The sequence below is a fragment of the Armigeres subalbatus genome, unplaced genomic scaffold (genome assembly GCF_024139115.2).
Source record: "Armigeres subalbatus isolate Guangzhou_Male unplaced genomic scaffold, GZ_Asu_2 Contig1857, whole genome shotgun sequence".
Lineage (NCBI taxonomy): Eukaryota > Metazoa > Arthropoda > Insecta > Diptera > Culicidae > Armigeres > Armigeres subalbatus.
This window is the reverse complement of record NW_026942680.1, coordinates 379,279-397,524: the sequence shown is the minus strand read 5'-3', so window position 1 is coordinate 397,524 and position 18,246 is coordinate 379,279. Positions and strand designations below refer to the sequence as shown.

Genomic DNA, 18,246 nt, shown 5'->3' with positions numbered 1-18,246 from the left:
GTGTTAGAGGTGGGATCGTGAGGTGTTTAAAAAGTGGTAAAAATCCCGTCGCACGCGAACCTGCAACAACGTGATCATCAAACCCCTCGGATGTGGATATCATTTACGTGAGTAACTCATTTTTATTATCTTTTATAAAATAATTCACTAAAACAATGCCAGAGACCAGGCAGTCAGAGATGGAGGCGCTGAAGGCTGAAATTGAGCAGCTTAAGGCATTGATGAAATCGGGGAACAGTAGTAAATTTACTATCCCCGATCCCATCAAGAACCTATCGGAGTTTTCCGGTAGTAAGAAAGAACTTTCAAGCTGGCTACGGGAAGTAGACGAGCTATATGAAATGTTCAAGATAAAGGGGGCCAACGGCCAGCCCGATTCACTAAGCTCTATGTATATTAGAGCGATCAAAAATAAAATCAAAGGAGACGCTCGCGCGATTGTATGCGCAAATGGCGATTCTTATACCATTGGTGGCATCGAACAGATCCTGTTAGGACAATACGGGGATCGATTTGACTTTGCGACAAATGTATCGACACTGTTTAACATTAAGAAAAGTGATAAAAGTCACCTGAAATTCTTTAACGAATGTAAGGAGATTAACACAAGACTTAAATCTAACTTGAAATCCAATCCCATCACAGGAAAGGAAATCATAGATATACTAACCGTTACTCGATATCTTGACAATATCGGAGAACCTTTATCCGCTATCATTAGATTATCCAAGCCTAAAACGTTAGAAGATGCATACGAGTCAGTGTGTATAAACCAGAACGCGGAAATTAGATCTAGACCCGCGAAATATCAATTCAACAAATTTCCCAACAAAAGCAACGGCCTCTCGAGTAGCTCCCCTAAGCAGCATACAAATTCGAAACCCCCATATAGGAATCCGATGCAAAAACAACAATTTAAATCAGAGTTCCACGCGAACGAAGTAGACGTAGATAACGATGACGACGACGATGACGATGAGGATGACAATGTGCAAGGTAGAACGATGCAACCCAACGTGTCAAATTTTCACTTAGAGGAAGACGATCTCCCAACAACGTAAACAATTTTATACCGTTTATTCGCTACAAGTCTAATAAAGGGATATTGAATTTCTTGATAGACACTGGAGCAAATAAATCGTACATTAATCCGGAGCATGTGTTAAAGTGCCAGGAAACCAATCGACCCGCAATAGTAACTAATCAAAATGGTACATTTGCTATTGATAAAGTATTGCATGTCAATATGTTTCGTAGAAGCTTCGATAAAACCGTACCGTACCACGTATTCAAATTCCATAACTTTTTCGACGGTCTTATCGGATATGAAAATTTGGCTACTATGAATGCCAAAATCGATACCGGTAGCCATGAACTTTCGATTGGAAATATAAAATATCCTTTAGATAAATACTACCCAAGTTCCATGAACTTTCAGGAACAAACGGAAACCCTCATAGAGATACCGACTACTGCAGACGGGGCATTTCTCATTGAGGAAGAAATTAATTTGACGACAGGTGTCACATTACGACCTGGCCTTTATGCGGCTAGAAATAATCATGCCACTGTACACTTGTTTACTACTAGGCAAGCCAAACTGGAGAGATTAAAACCTTTTGAGAATGAACGTTTCTTTCTCAACCAACATGAAACTTTTCCGCAGCTTAACTTCCCTGCAGAACATTTGAATAAAGAAGAGGTTAAATTATTAGCCAAAACTCTTCGGCCCTTCAAGAGTGTTTTCTTCCATGATGGACAGAAATTGGATTTCACCCATCAAGTAAAGCACAAAATAGAAACCGGTGAAAGTAACCCCATTCACCAACGAACTTACAAGTACCCATACCATCTACGGGAAAAAGTAAGTGAGCAAATTCAGAAAATGTTGGAGACTGGAATCATAAGAGAATCCTCTTCTCCATGGACTTCCCCGATCTGGGTAGTCCCAAAGAAAGCGGATAATTCAGGTATAAAGAAATATCGCGTAGTTGTAGATTATAGGAAACTGAATAAATTAACGCCAGCAGATAGATATCCTATACCCGAGATTAGCGAGATTTTGGATCGCCTCGGAAAAGCACAATACTTTTCTTTACTCGATTTAGCCAGTGGTTTTCACCAGGTAGAGGTGGAGCCGAATGATATTCCAAAGACGGCATTCAATGTCGACAATGGAAAATACGAGTTTTTGAGAATGCCGTTCGGGTTGAAGAATGCGCTCGCGACATTCCAACGTTTAATGGATGCTGTTCTACGGAAACATCTGGGGATAAGATGTTTCGTCTATATAGGTCTATATGGACGACATCATTATCTTTTCAACTTCTTAAGATGAGCATATGAAGGACATTCAGAAAATCTTACAAACCCTTAAAGATGCTAACCTTAAGGTACAATGCGATAAGTCTGAATTTCTTCGTAAGGAAGTAGAATTCCTTGGACACGTCATCTCTACAGACGGGGTGAAACTGAACCCAAAGAAAGTTGAGGCAATTAAAAATTGGCCTCTACCGAAAACATCAAAAGAACTTAAGTCGTTTCTCGGAACAATCTCCTACTACAGAAGATTTGTACCAGGATTTACAAAATTGCAAAACCAATGACTAGCCAACTTCGTGGCAAGAATAAATCAATTAATACCAATCCTGAATATGAATCTGCCTTCGCTAAGTTAAAGGATATTATGAGTACAACACTACTCTTGAGTTATCCAGACTTTAACGAACCGTTCATACTAACTACCGACGCATCAAACTATGCTATCGGCGCAGTATTGACGCAAATGGTAGATGGACACGAAAGACCAATTGCGTACCTTTCGCGAACACTGACAAAAGCAGAGGAAAAGTATTCCGCAACTGCGAAAGAACTTTTAGCTATCTATTTCGCTGCAAAGAAATTTCGATTATATTTGTATGGTAGAAGTTTTACTATTTACACGGATCATGAGCCATTGACGAAGGAAATTAAATTAACAGATGCAACAGGACGAGTAACTCGTCAACGGTTATATCTGGAGCAATTCGATTTCCAATTGGTTTACAAGAAAGGGAAACAAAACGTGGTAGCCGATGGATTATCTCGAATACCTCGCGTGGATGAATCTGAAATAAACTTACAAACCATTTTAGAAAACGAAGTACATGAAAACGATCCTATATATGGGCCGGAAATCATAAATAAATTCAGAAATCAGCTCATCATTCATATTACCAATAATAGAAGAAAGTCCTCTCACATTTATTATTTTATCTTTTCAGGTTATAGTAGACATGTATTCCACCAGGAGGAATATACCGAAGAACAACTATTAAATATTCTTAAAGCTCATTTATCTTCAAAAATAACAAATGGAATCTTTTCCCCACCTAATATTGCAAAATTGTGCTCTAAAATTCTAGATAAACATTTCAAGGGAATGCGAGTACAATTCTGTAATCTTAAGCTAACACATCTAATTTCTAAAAAAGACCAAGACGAATTTGTTCGTAAGAGTCACAACTTTAATCATAGAAGTTGGAAACTCACATATGAAGAGATTCGCCAATCAGTCTATTTCCCAAACATGTCTTCAATTGTTAGGACCTTTGTAAAAAATTGCTGGGATTGTAAGTACGCTAAATATGAGCGTCATCCCTTTAAAATTCCAATCACACGTAGAATTTATGAAAGACCTTTAGAAAGTCTACTCATGGACATCTGGACATCTACGTGAAAGAAAACGAAAAGTTTCTAACAATTATAGACTCCTTTTCCAAATTTGCGCAAATTTACAAAATCATTACGGAACTTCAGAAGAAATCATTGAAACGCTCATCAAGCAATTCAAAATTTTTGGCCTACCGAAACAATTAACTTGCGATCAAGCCACTTATTTCCGCAGTCAAAATTTTAAGGAATTTCTAGAAACCCATGGTGTTGCCGTTCACTACGCTAGTAGTAGCAACAGTAATGGCACCATCGAGAGATTCCATAATACACTTTTAGAAATGTATATGGCCAACCGCAGGAAATTCGACCAACTTTCACTTTACCAAGGACTGTCCATGACGACTGCCCTTTACAACGACACAAAACATGCCACGACGAATTTAGCACCGAGACAAATAGTATTTGGAAACTCGACGTCATTAGACTTACAGGACATTAACCTAACAAAACAACGCACTATTATGACAGCAAGAGACAATATTGTATTTGAGGCTAACAAACATAATTCCAAAATTAAAATACATGACAAAGACTACGAGGATATTGGAGACGATACGGTTTTAGTTAAGACGAAGGGAAAAGCCTCTCCTTTTAGCAACCGATATAGACTAGTAGATATCAAAGAACAAAACGAAAAAACAATTACGGACGCAACAGGAATCAAAATTCATAAAAAAGATACAAAGAAGTAACAAAATGATTAAACCTGGCTTTCCGACTTCCTTACAGATTTTGGCTTGGTATACTGACGCAGACGACTCTATCGAATCGACAATAGATGTGTACAATAATGTAGCCCAAACCGGAAAGCTTAATCAGTCCTTTTTCGAGTTATCTATCAGGAGAAAAATAGGCAGAATTAATCTGTTGTTCAATAGAATTAGGCCACAGCGAATCAAACGATGGGAATCATTAGGTAGAGCGTGGAAATACATTTCTGGAAGTCCAGACGCCGACGATCTTAAAGTCATAAACTCTTCTCTAAACTCCGTGGTAGATGAAAATAATAAACAAATTCAGATAAATCACTTGTTTGAGAAACGTATGAGAAACTTGACAATTCACTATTAGATAACGAGCAGAATTTGGAAAAAGTAACATTCGATAGTTTAGACTCTTTGAATTTCATATTTGAGATTGATGAATTATTATACTATTTAGAGATAATTGAAGAATCTATAACACTAGCCGGACGAAGCATCCCAAGCAGTCGCATCATCCACCCTGAAGAACTTTCGGTTATTCGCCATACCCTCAACGATAACGGTTTTCGATTGAACTCGGTCGACGATATGTTGAACATTGCTAGCGCATACGCAGTATATAACAACGAGATGTTCATGTATATACTCAAAATACCAAAAATCAAGGATGTGCAATACAAAATTGGTTTGATTGAACCCGTAATTGCCAATAATTTACGAATTCATCTAACGGCACAATTTTATATTGAAGGACAGAACGCATTTATGTCAAAAAACCCGTGTCCAAAGATGAAAGATCTCTCTATATGTTCCTCCAGCAACTTGGAACCGCCTACGGAGTGCATTCAACAATTAGTTTCAGGACAACACACAGCCAAATGTCCTATGGAACGAATTTACGAAACTAAAACTATTCGTAAAATCACAGAAGGCAACATCATGGTTACAGGATCCAACATTACCCTTTAATCAAATTGTTCAACGATTACTCTACGGGTCATTCCTCATACAATACTCCAATTGTACTGTGAAGCTGGACGACGAGAAGTATGCTAACTCCGACATGGAAATTCAACCATTCATCCCTACCACAGGAATTAAGGTCAGTCCAACTATACTGATAAACAATATCCCGTTACAGCATCTGCAAGAGATGCATTTAGAACACAGAAACCAGATAGATCATCTCAATTTAACTACGAACAATCTGCATTGGAAACTACATATGTTTGGATGGTTAACCTCATTATCAACAACAGTTATAATCATATGTATCCTGGGCCTGATCATAGCCATGATCTTCAAAATACTTAGTTGGAGAAAACATCTCACACTTAACACAAAAGAAGATATTCATATCAATTTCAGCCTAGCAACTGATGGATGTCCTGAGTCAAGAGATATACCACTTATCCCACAGCAATAGAAGAAAGCCGAGGACGGCTTTCAAACTAAAAGGGGAGCCGTTATGGAAACATCGGAACATCGTGCCACTCAGGTGCACCAATTGCAGTCAGACAACGTGGACGACCCAAACTGCTAGATCAGCAGTTTGTACATTATAAATAACCCGCGAACGCGTGGCGCGTTCTCTTTCCTTTGGCAGCTTTGGACAATCACCGGTGGTGCTGTATTGTGTTAGTATTATTAATAAAAGTGTTTTAGAGTTACTAAGTCTTTTTAAAAAGTGAATCCGTATCACGATTCCCATACGTTAGCAATTTCGCATATGTCCAGTTCTTATACAGGTTTTGGTAGATTCTTATACACCATTGTTGGAAAATCTAACAACTGCCGGTTGGGTGTAGGTAATTAAGCGCCGGACATGTTGCCAGAATGCCGGACAGCAACCTTGCAAAGAGGGTATTCGCTTCCGACCCGGCAGGTAGGTACTAGAAGGCGGAGACCGCAGCGAGCTAGGTGGGTGCACCAAGTACAAATCGATTTGGCGAAAGTTGGGCGCAACCGAAGATAGAGAGATGTGACCTCGAACCGTGTATTGTGGTGTCAAATTGTTGATTCAGTGTAAGATGGATAGATTATATAAATAGGTATCTAATTAAAATCCATTCCAATGAATTGATTTAGCGAACTCATTTTTGTCGGATAATGGTACAGTCCTACTGTATTGTTTGCATATGTAGCAGATATCAGCTCATTTCTTAGCAGCATTTTTTTGAATTGGTTTGGTTTGCATTAATTCATTGATGATAATAAACATAATCACTTTTGCTATGATGAATAATGATGAAACCACCTTTAAATGGCACCTGAAATCTATTATTAAGAGCCAATCTGCAAGAAGAGAGACCTTATCTTATATCAATGTTTGAAAAGTGGATTAAAATGGTCTTCACGGGTTGTCCGAGAAGTGCAAAATCAGACAGGTACAAAACACGACCGCCTGACGTAAACTCCTTAAAACAGTTTGGTGTGTTTAGAAATGCAGTTACATCATATATGCATCTTGCAAGATAGTTCATTTGATTTATTATGTCACTGGTTTCGAAGAAAACTAGCGTGGCTCAAAATAAGAAAACAGTTGGATACTACAATTAAATATTTCCACCAAAACAACGCCAACGTCAGCCACTGCTGTACTTTGAATAATATTTATTTCGAATCTACTTTCTCTGGTATAAAATAGTGGCCCTGAAAAGAACCGATTTAAGCCGAGCAGTCCTTAAATGACTTGAATTTCGATGGGGGGATTTGGGGGCAGCAGGGACTATGTCCAAGGGCTTGACGATCTCTCCCCAGGCCATCTGCGAGTTGTGGCGCCTGCCTAGGATGTGGTGGGGTTTGACAGTGGGCCCTGTTAAACCTCTATAAAAAGCTGCATGTATCCGCAAGTAGGCTCCGCCAAAGCGACCGTGTGCCGCTCAAAGCGCACAAGCCCAAGTCCTGGTGTTAGGTGGGACGCTAAACAGCCCTGACACAATGGCCCTCCGGCGAGACAGGAGGTTTGCGCAGGCCCAATAAGCCGCCTGGAAAACTAATCATTACGAACAGTATAAGAGCTAATGCGACTCTATATAATCGACAAAGACCTAGGCGACGAATAAAGGATCACGATTGGAAGCTTGGAACATGGAACTGCAAGTCGCTAGGTTTCGCAGGTTGCGACAGGATGATCTACGATGAATTACATCCCCGCAACTTCGATGTCGTGGCGCTGCAGGAGATTTGCTGGACAGGACAGAAAGTGTGGAAAAGCGGGCATCGGGCGGCTACCTTCTACCAAAGCTGTGGCACCACCAACGAGCTGGGAACCGGCTTAATAGTGCTGGGTAAGATGCGTCAACGCGTGATTGGGTGGCAGCCAATCAACGCAAGGATGTGCAAGCTGAGGATTAAAGGCCGTTTCTTCAACTATAGCATCATCAACGTGCACTGCCCACACGAAGGGAGACCAGACGACGAGAAAGAAGCGTTCTACACACAGCTGGAGCAGACATACGATGGATGCCCACTGCGGGACGTCAAAATCGTCATCGGTGACATAAACGCACAGGTAGGAAGGGAGGAAATGTATAGACCGGTCATCGGACTGGATAGTCTGCACACCGTATCGAATGACAACGGCCAACGATGCATAAACTTCGCAGCCTCCCGCGGAATGGTAGTCCGAAGCACCTTCTTTCCCCGCAAAAATATCCACAAGGCCACATGGAGATCACCTAACCAAGAAACGGAAAACCAACTCGACCACGTTCTAATCGACGGTAAATTCTTCTCTGACATCACGAACGTCCGCACTTACCGCAGTGCGAATATTGAATCCGACCACTACCTCGTTGCAGTATGCCTACGCTCAAAACTCTCGACGGTGTACAACACGCGTCGAAGTCGGACGCCGCGGCCTAATATTGGGCGGCTACAAGACGGTAGACTAGCCCAAGAATACGCGCAGCAGCTGGAGGAGTTAACCAACTACCATGAGAGCTGTTTAAACACGGTGGTGATGCACTGGGCACTGGGCACTGCACTGGGTAATTACCGAGGTTTGGGAGGATGAGTTTCTGCCGCAGGAGTGGATGGAAGGTGTCGTGTGTCCCATCTACAAAAAGGGCGATAAGTTGGATGGCAGCAACTACCGCGCAATCACATTGCTGAACCCCGCCTACAAGGTACTCTCCCAAATTTTATGCAGCCGACTAACACCAATTGCAAGAGAGTTCGTGGGGCAGTACCAGGGGGATTTATGGGTGAACGCTCTACCACAGATCAGGTGTTCGCCGTAGGTCAGGTATTGCAGAAGTGCCGTGAATACAATGTGCCCACACATCATCTATTCAACGACTTCAAAGCCGCATATGATACAATCGATCGGGACCAGCTGTGGCAACTAATGCACGAAAATGGATTTCCGGATAAACTGATACGGTTTATCAAGGCGACGATGGATCGGGTGATGTGCGTAGATCGAGTTTTAGGGCCATTCTCGAGTACCTTCGAAACGCGCAGAGGGTTTCAACATCGCTTTGGAAGGGGTAATACGAAGGGCAAAGATCGACACGAGTGGTACGATTTTCACAAAGTCCATCCAGTTATTTGGTTTCGCCGACGACATAGTTATTATGGCACGTAACTTTGAGAGGATGGAAGAAGCCTACATCAGACTGAAAAGCGAAGCTAAACGGATTGGACTAGTCATCAACACGTCAAAGACGAAGTACATGATACGAAGAGGCTCAAGAGTGGACGATGTATACCACCCACCACGAGTTTGTATTGGTGGTGACGAAATCGAGGTGGTTGAAGAATTCGTGTACTTGGGCTCACTGGTGACCTCCAATAACGATAACAGCAGAGAAATTCGAAGACGCATCATGGCAGGAAATCGCACGTACTTTGGACTCCGCAAAACGCTTCGATCAAATGGAGTTCGCCGCTGTAACAAACTGACTATCTACAAAACACTTATTAGACCGGAGTCCTCTACGGACACGAGACCTGGACGATGCTCGTGGAGGACCAGCGCGCACTTGGAGTTTTCGAAAGGAAAGTGCTGCATAACATCTATGGTGGGGTGCAGATGGCGGACGGTAAGTGGAGGAGGCGAATGAACCACGAGTTACATCAGCTGTTGGGAGAACCATTCATCGTTCACACCGCGAAAATCGGAAGAATGCGGTGGGCCGGGCACGTTGCCAGAATGTCGGACAGTAATCCGGTAAAAATGGTTCTCGACAACGATCCGACGGGAACAAGAAGGCGAGTTGCACAGCGGGCAAGGTGGATCAATCAGGTGGAGGACGATTTGCGGACCCTGCGCAGACTGCGTGGTTGGCGACGTGCAGCCATGGACCGAGCTGAATGGAGAAGGCTTCTATGTATTGCACAGGCCATTCCGGCCTTAGTCTGGTAATAATAATAATAATAATAATAATAATAATAAAAATTGTAATTTTGCCGAAAGAGTCGTTTTCCCTAACATTTAGGCATTTGACCGAATATGCCATCAGCCCGAAAATGCCGTTTGGCTAAAATGGTCGTTTGACAGAAAGGTTAATTTGGCCGAAAATGTCGTTTGGTAGAATGGCCATTTGACAGAAAGAACCATTTGGCTTGTAATTCTCCTTTCTGCAAAACAATCGTTTCGGTCAAACGGCTAAACGATTTTTTGGCCAAATAATCAATTCAACCAAACGACACTTGGCAGAAAATGCCATTCGGCCGAAATGGTTGTTTTTTTTAAAGGATATTTTTGGGCCAAATGGCTCTTTCTGCCAAATGACCATTCTTACCAAAATGCATTTTTGATCAAATGATCTTTCTGGTCAAACGACTTTTTCGGCCGAACGGCATTTTCAGTCAAAAGGCAAACAGCGGGCTTGGTAGTCATATGGCTACTGCTTCTGCCTCATACGCAGGAGGTCGTGGGTTCAATCTCAGGTCCGTTCCATTCTCCTACTTTGTATCTTTCTCTTTATTTCTCATGTTCTAGCAATCGCTAGAACTGGAAATGGACTTCTATACCGTTTCCACTACTATTCCAATACCTTCAACTTGAGTATTCTAACAGTAATCTGCTAGAATTGGAAATGAACTAATAGAGCTCGTTTCCTACATCCAATTAGAAATTCCATCAGTTACCTTCTCCTATCTATCACATTGGCAGCTCGTTAACCAAGACGGACCTGTGCCTCTCTAACCTAACATAGAAATTCCAACAAATTCCGCATGAACTCGTGGCAAGTGCAGAGGTATATTCGGCTTGCAGTGGGCGAGTGATTGCATCATCATTTCCTCCCCCTTCCCTACATTGACTTGCATTCTGACGTGGCAGGCGCCAGTATGACCTAACAAATGAGATCACCAGTACTTGTACATTGAAGATGTGTGCTAGTCCCAAGCAAACATCTGTTGGTTCCCTGTGCAAGAACAGCTGATCTGGTCATAATGGAGTAGCAACTACGAGCAGTCAACCAAGCTCAAGCTCAAGCTCAAGCGAACGGCATTTTCAGTCAAAAGGCAAACAAATTTTTCGGTCAAATTACCAGTTAGGCCGAATCTTCCTTTTGGCAATATGTCGCTTTCGGCCAAACCATTGTAGACCTGATAATATTTTGAGATAAACATTCAGTTCGGCTCGGCTAAATGGAATTTGGCTAGATGAATTTTGACTTAAAAGCCAGTATCGACTTAAAAAGTAGAGGTTACGGAATTTTGTTTAATGGTCATTTGTCAAAAAGGCCATTTAACCAAACGAGTGGCCAGTTTTGACCATATGATCCGTTCAGTAATTGACATTTGGCCGTATGCCAAATGACATTTTCTGACTTATTTGGCCTAATTACTTCTTCGGCCAAACGATCGATTCGGCCAGACGACCTGTTAGGGCAAACGGTTTTTTCGGCAAATTACCAGTTCGGCCGTTTGTCGCTTTCGGCCAATGGAATTTCCCAAGAATTTCTTATGGACAATACAAAGTATTTCCTTAAAAATTCCGAGCATTTTTCCGTTAAGATTTTTTTGTTGAAATCTACATATTGCACAATCTTCCGCTGACACTTTGAAAAAAATCGTCGTGAAAATTCCAGAGAGTCTCCCGCGAATATTCCGAAGAATTTTCTTTTTTACGTTGTCTCTAGTCTAGTCGTCTTAATTAATCTGGATTGAGAAAGTCAACGTAGAAGCATCCCGTCTACCAGTCACAAGCTCCTACAATTATGAAGGATTTTCTGTGGAAATTTCTAAGAATATAATCCTGTAGAAATTTGAAACAACTTCCCGTAAAAATTCTGAAGAGATTCTCATTTAAATTCCAAACTATTTACCTTAGGAAATCCAAAGAGCTCCTCTTGGTAATTTTAAAGAATTCTCAAAACTTCAAACTAGTTCCCGTGGAAAATGTGAAAATAATTTTCGAATGAATATTCTGGAAAAACTTAAAGAAATGATCCGATTTTTCCGGCGAAATTCAAAATAAATAAATTCTGCCAATTGAGCTATTCGGCCAACCGTTTTTTTTTCAGCCAAATGATCTGTTCGACCAAATGACAAAGGCCAAATAACTTTAAGCTAGATAGTAAAGACATTCCACTAAAAGCTCAACATAATTTTCTTATCATAATACTACTCTTAAGTTGATAAAGCGTTTGGCATTTATTATTTCATTTTATGGTTTATTACAGTTTTGACGATAGCAACAAGAGCAACATAGAACGTAATTTAGTGGTATTGACAACAGCTGTATTAAAATCCTCATAAAACTGAAATAAATCCAGATAGCATTGAATCTGTTATTTGGGGCAGTTTGTTCCAGAAGGAAAATGACCGCATATGAGTCCATTTTTTTCATAATGGGACTCATATGCGGTATATTTCAAGATGGGACATGTAGGCTTGATGTTTAATCCTCATTTTCTTCATTTGATTTTTTCATTTATGCATAATATGCGATCAAAGGCGGCATACTTTTGAATACATTGATTGCATCATCTCCCGATGCGCTTGTGATTCTGCTGGTATCAACTTCCTGCTGTCGCCAAGCAATTATGTTTTGCAGATTAACGAATATTCATTTCGGATTATTTTCCCATCAATATCAGAAACAAAACCATAGATGAATCTTGCGAGAATATGGATCAACTAGGTCTGAGCTCTTAACAGTAAAGGAAAAGAAATCAACTAGTGAGAAAATTTCTCTTTTCACAGACGACAGCCAAATTGACGAAGACGCCACCATAGCGAATGAATTTTCCAACCAACCGCTCGGACCGACACTGATGCCATGATTCCGCTACTGACGCCAAGCGATTATGTTTCGAAGAAAGTTTATTACGGATCAACTTTCTCTTGTCACTCTTCTCAGTAGCACGCATTTCAAATCATTAACAGCATATATCCAAACTCAGAATCTTGCGAGAAAATTTCACTGGGCGCCAATTCACAATTTGCTAATCACTAGCGGTTGTAGTTTAAAAAATCCATAATAATCCACCTAGCGGTGAAGAGGCCACACAACTTGTTTATTCTTCAATAACTGCGTCCATTACGGAGGTTGATCCATAGACCTTGACTCTATGGAGTTCTTAGACTACCTGGAGCCCACGACAACAACAAGGACTACTTGGAATACAAACATATACCACGAAGAGGTCACACAACTTGTTTATTCTTCAATAACTGCGTCCAATACGGAGGTGAATCCATAGACCTTGATTCTATGGAGTCCGTAGACTACCTGGAGTCCACGGCAACAACAAGGACTTCTTGGAATACAAACATATATCAAGAAGGGGTCTCACAACTTGTTTATTCTTCAATAACTGCCTCCATTGCAGAGGTTGTTTCACAGACCTTGACTTTTTGGAGTTCTTAGACTACCTGAATCCCAGAACAACAACAAGACTACTACTTGGAATACAAAAATAGACCAAGAAGGGGTCACACTGCTTGTTTATTTTCAATAACTGATCCATATACCTTGACACTATAGAGTTCGTAGACTACCTGGAACCCACGACAACAACAAGGACTACTTGGAATACAAACATATACCAAGAAGAGGTCACACAACTTGTTTATTATTCAATAACTGCGTCCATTACGGAGGTTGATCCAGAGACATTGACTCTATCGAGTTCGAAGACTACCTGGAAACTACGATAACAACAAGAACTACTTGGAATTCACACATATACCAAGGAGGGGTCAAACAACTTGCTTATTCCTCAATATCTGCCACCATTACGGAGGATGATCCGTAGACCTTGACTCTATGGAGTTCGTAGAGTACCTGGAGCCCAATACAACAACTAGATCTACGTGGAGTACACACATGTATACCAAGTAGGGTTCACATAACTTTTTTTTATTGTTAAATAACTGTCTCTATAACGGAGGTGAATCCTAGAACTTGACTCTATGGAGTTCTTAGACTACCTGGAGCCCACGACAACAACAAGAACCACTTGGAATACAAACATATACCAAGAAGAGGTCACACAACTTGTTTATTCTTCAATACCTGCGTCCATTACGGAGGTTGATCCATAGACCTTGACTCTATAGAGTTCGTAGACTACCTGGAGCCAATGACAACAACAAGAATTACTTGGAATACAAACATATACCAAGAAGGGCTCATACAACTTCTTTATTCTTCAATAACTGTCGCCATTACGAAGGTTGATCAACAGACCTTGACTGTGTGGAGTTCGTAGACTACCTATAAACCATGACAACAGAACAGGTAATACCACTTCGCATGTAAGCTAAATTCTGTTCCTAAAACATCCGCAGTACTTAGATCATCTAAAAATTTTCGAAAATTTTCTCTTTAGTGCTGCTGTCGGCCCGACTGCCAATGATTCGTCGCTCTACCATCGATGAGTGCTACTGATGCCACTGATGCAACTGCTATTTCCCGGATGGGACCGCTACCGGAAGCCATTGTCCGCTCTCCGTGATATTTCGGACGACGTTGGCTTAATTGTACTTTTCAAAATAAAATAACAAATTTTGGCCAAGAACAAAACTAAACTAGAGAAAGAGAGATTTTATCATTGAAGCAATGTATTTTCATGACTCTCGCATCAGTCAGAATAATCAAGCGGGGATGATGCCTTTCTCGTATAATATAAAATGTAATGTTAAAAACACATGAGAGAGGTCGAAATAGCACTTTAGGGGATAGATTTCATGTTTCTATTAGTGTGTATTTAAATGCATGCAAAGCCTGAATTTTTTTTCCCGATTTTGATTTTTTTTCCAAGCGGAGACCGAAACTAAACATCGGATCGCAATGGCAGATCGGGCCAATTTTCATAATTGCAGAAATAGTTGTTAGTAAAACTAAAGTGAAAATGGAGGTAACCCGAGATTTTAGGGATTTTAGAAATAATATCCCGGGAATCGATAAATCCCGAATTTTCTTTAATACCGGGATAACTTTACTTCCAGAAGAACTACGTGGAAATGATGGAGAGCTGTCTTCAAATCGCCAATTGTACGAACGTTTCAAAGCTCAAGGGCCTCCCAGGGGCGCCCGCCACTCATCAACCACAAAGTCTTCAGGAATTCGGGTTGACTGATGTTGTTTAAAATGACATCGGTCCTACAAGAAAATGATTCCAAAGACGGACGTCGAAACCTTGAAGTGGTTAACCGATTGTCAGAGTCCAAATCCTGTACAAACCTCATCCCTATTAAGCTGATGGATCCGAAAGCAAAAAACAATTCTCAGCCATCCGAATATCTATATGGATAGAAGAGATTGTAATTTGAATCACTTTTTGCGACAGTTCAAAATATGTGATCAATCGCATGTGTTTCGAGCTTCCAGCTGTAAAACGAGTTGTTACCAGAACAAAAACATGTTGTTTTGTTTTCAGCCATTGTTCTTCTTTTTATGGTGCATGACGTTTTTATGATGAATCCAAGTGAAAACTTTTTCGTTCATTGAAAAATTGCTCTCAGTACTAATCCCTCCTGGTCTACACTCAGTCCTGGAAATTGTTTCAAGGTTTTGTTCATGTCATGGGGGTTGACAGTGTTGTGTAACCAACCAACCGTCCCACTGGGATATTACCACACTTTGATCAGTCCCATATCTGAATCCCCTGTCACCATAAACGCCATCTATTCATAATCAAACAATTAATTACAATCACGTACCGTTAATTTCATTTTCATTCAGGGGTGATCGTTCGACGCTCTAATCACTTCCAGCGACGTCGGTCACGACAAACTATTCTTTCGTCACTGTCTTCGTTCGGTTCACCTTGCTGTTGCACTTTCTTCACCCCTGGAGACACTACAGTTGGTGAGCCCCTCGGTTAACTGCGGTATGCACCGCAAGACAAAAGAACCGAGGTAATTGCCTGGAACGTTGCACAGAAATTCACGAGGACGATCGGAGCAGGGGCTGTGGCCTAGAGACCCACAGAAACAGACGCGGACGGGTGGGATGAGAGCACGATGGGTTTGCGTTAAATAATTGATCGGCACGCGGAAAGTGTTGGCTGCGGTCTGATTTGAATATTTCATTTGGCGACCGATTTATAGCTTCGCCTCCTACGAACACGTGCGAGGTAGAAGCTTTGTGGGTTGGATGTTTAGTTGAGGTGGTTGTTTTTGGGGGGATCATCAATCCAGCGTTCGAGTCGAGGGGTGCGAATCGATGCGGTCTAAGTTTGCGAACGATGCACATTCTGACGGAATAATGTGACTTTGACTGATTGGCAGGCCAAGATGCAATTGGCGTCGTTTTGGTAGTATAAATTTCGTAATAATTCGGGGGTAATTTATAGCTACATTGTTTGTTGGTAAACGAGAATTTGTTTTAGAATCGGCTTTGAACAAATTTAGATTTATATTAATGATGTCTATGTTAGTAATGAATGACCATGAAATATGAATGATATCAATGGCGCCGGGGGTGGGTGGGACAAGTTGGACTTGCCCTACGCATGAATGTTCCTGGGTGGGACAGTAAAAACATTGTCCTACCCATGATTATGGTAGGAACATATGGAGAACAGTGTTATGGAAAGTAGAGTAAAATAGCACTGTTGTTCTCCGAATATTCACATTCTATCCGGTAAAATGTCGTTGCTAACTACAGGTTCAGTCTATTTGTCCCACAGTTCCAGACGTCCTGGCGACGAAAACACCTTAGTCTTCAAGTAATGGTTGTTCGGACTGAACAGTTACATTCAAGAGAACGGACCAAAGTTGTAATAAATGGTTGCAGTATTACACTCGAAGAGGAAACAAAACAACGGACAATATTCGGTAGACCAGCAAAGAATGCTTCATTTATCAAAGAGCTTCCACAACTGAATACGGAATTAAATCCTCTATTCATAACTACACAATACGCTCAGACGAACGCCGCCTTTAAATAATGGCCAAGAACTCTAGGTTCAGCAGAATCTTTGCCATTTCGTCGAAATACATATCGTTGAATGACATTTGGCCGACAGGACATTACGTCGAAAGGACATTTGATCGAAGGGACATTTGGTCTAAGGGAAATTTAGTCGAAAATAAATGGTTTTTTGTCCACTAGACTGCAGCGGTTCTCAACCTGGGGTACATGTACCCCTGATCCTAAGGGGTACCTCGGACAAAAATGCGTAATGGCGGACGTAATAATTCCAATAGAAACTCATTGACAAAGTTTTAATAATCATGTATTGTATTTTTTTTCAAAATTTTGTCTTGTACATAATATGCAATGCGATCAATAAATCAAATCCACAACCAGCACAATGCATGAAGGGCTGCGGAACAAAACGTCAAATGAACTTTTTTTTTTCTTTAATGGAATCTATATACATGTTCGAAACAAAAGGATGAATAATATGTTAAGAATATGCTTCTGAACTAAAATCGAGAATCTGATGATCCGGAATCCTTCGTTTGAGAGTCATGAAAGTTTTTTTTTTCACCAAAACTCGGTTGCTTCGTTGCAAGAGGATTAGAAGCGTCCTTCTACGCTTCTCGGAAGCCTCCTTTCAAGAGGCTCGGAAGCCTCCTTTCAAGAGGCTCGGAAGCCTCCTTTCAAGAGGCTCGGAAGCCTCCTTTCAAGAGGCTCGGAAGCCTCCTTTCAAGAGGCTCGGAAGCCTCCTTTCAAGAGGCTCGGAAGCCACCTTTCAAGAGGCTCGGGAGCCTCCTTGCAAGAGGCTCGGGAGCCACCTTGCAAGAGGCTCGGGAGCCACCTTGCAAGAGGCTCGGGAGCCACCTTGCAAGAGGCTCGGAAGCCTCCTTTCAAGAGGCTCGGAAGCCTCCTTTCAAGAGGCTCGGAAGCCTCCTTTCAAGAGGCTCGGAAGCCTCCTTTCAAGAGGCTCAGCCTCCTTTCAAGAGGCCTCAGGCCTCCTTTCAAGAGGCCTGGAAGCCTCCTTCAAGAGGCCTGGAAGCCTCCTTCAAGAGGCCTGGAAGCCTCCTTTCAAGAGGCTCGAGCCTCCTTTCAAGAGGCTCAGGAAGCCTCCTTTCAAGAGGCTCGGCCTCCTTTCAAGAGGCTCAGAAGCCTCCTTTCAAGAGGCTCAGAAGCCTCCTTTCAAGAGGCTCAGGCCTCCTTCAAGAGGCCCGGAAGCCTCCTTTCAAGAGGCTCAGAAGCCTCCTTTCAAGAGGCTCAGAAGCCTCCTTTCAAGAGGCCCGGAAGCCTCCTTTCAAGAGGCCCAGAAGCCTCCTTTCAAGAGGCCTGGAAGCCTCCTTTCAAGAGGCCTGGAAGCCTCCTTTCAAGAGGCCTGGAAGCCTCCTTACAAGAGGCGCGGAAGCCTCCTTTCAAGAGGTTCAGAAGCCTCCTTTCAAGAGGCTCAGAAGCCTCCTTTCAAGAGGCTCAGAAGCCTCCTTTCAAGAGGCTCAGAGCCTC

The 18,246-nt window shown here is 41.7% G+C and overlaps 1 protein-coding gene across 1 annotated transcript in view; it reads right to left on the bottom strand.

Annotated features, from left to right (window-relative positions):
- Positions 1 to 15,875, bottom strand: part of LOC134203448 (tetra-peptide repeat homeobox protein 1-like) — a 60,760-nt gene extending 44,885 nt beyond the window's left edge. The window contains exon 1 of the mRNA XM_062678327.1: positions 15,546 to 15,875. Within this exon, the coding sequence (XP_062534311.1) occupies positions 15,546 to 15,563 (18 nt within the window). The 5' untranslated portion in view covers positions 15,564 to 15,875. The remainder of the gene's footprint in view (positions 1 to 15,545) is intronic.
- Between the last annotated feature and the right edge of the window lie 2,371 nt (positions 15,876 to 18,246).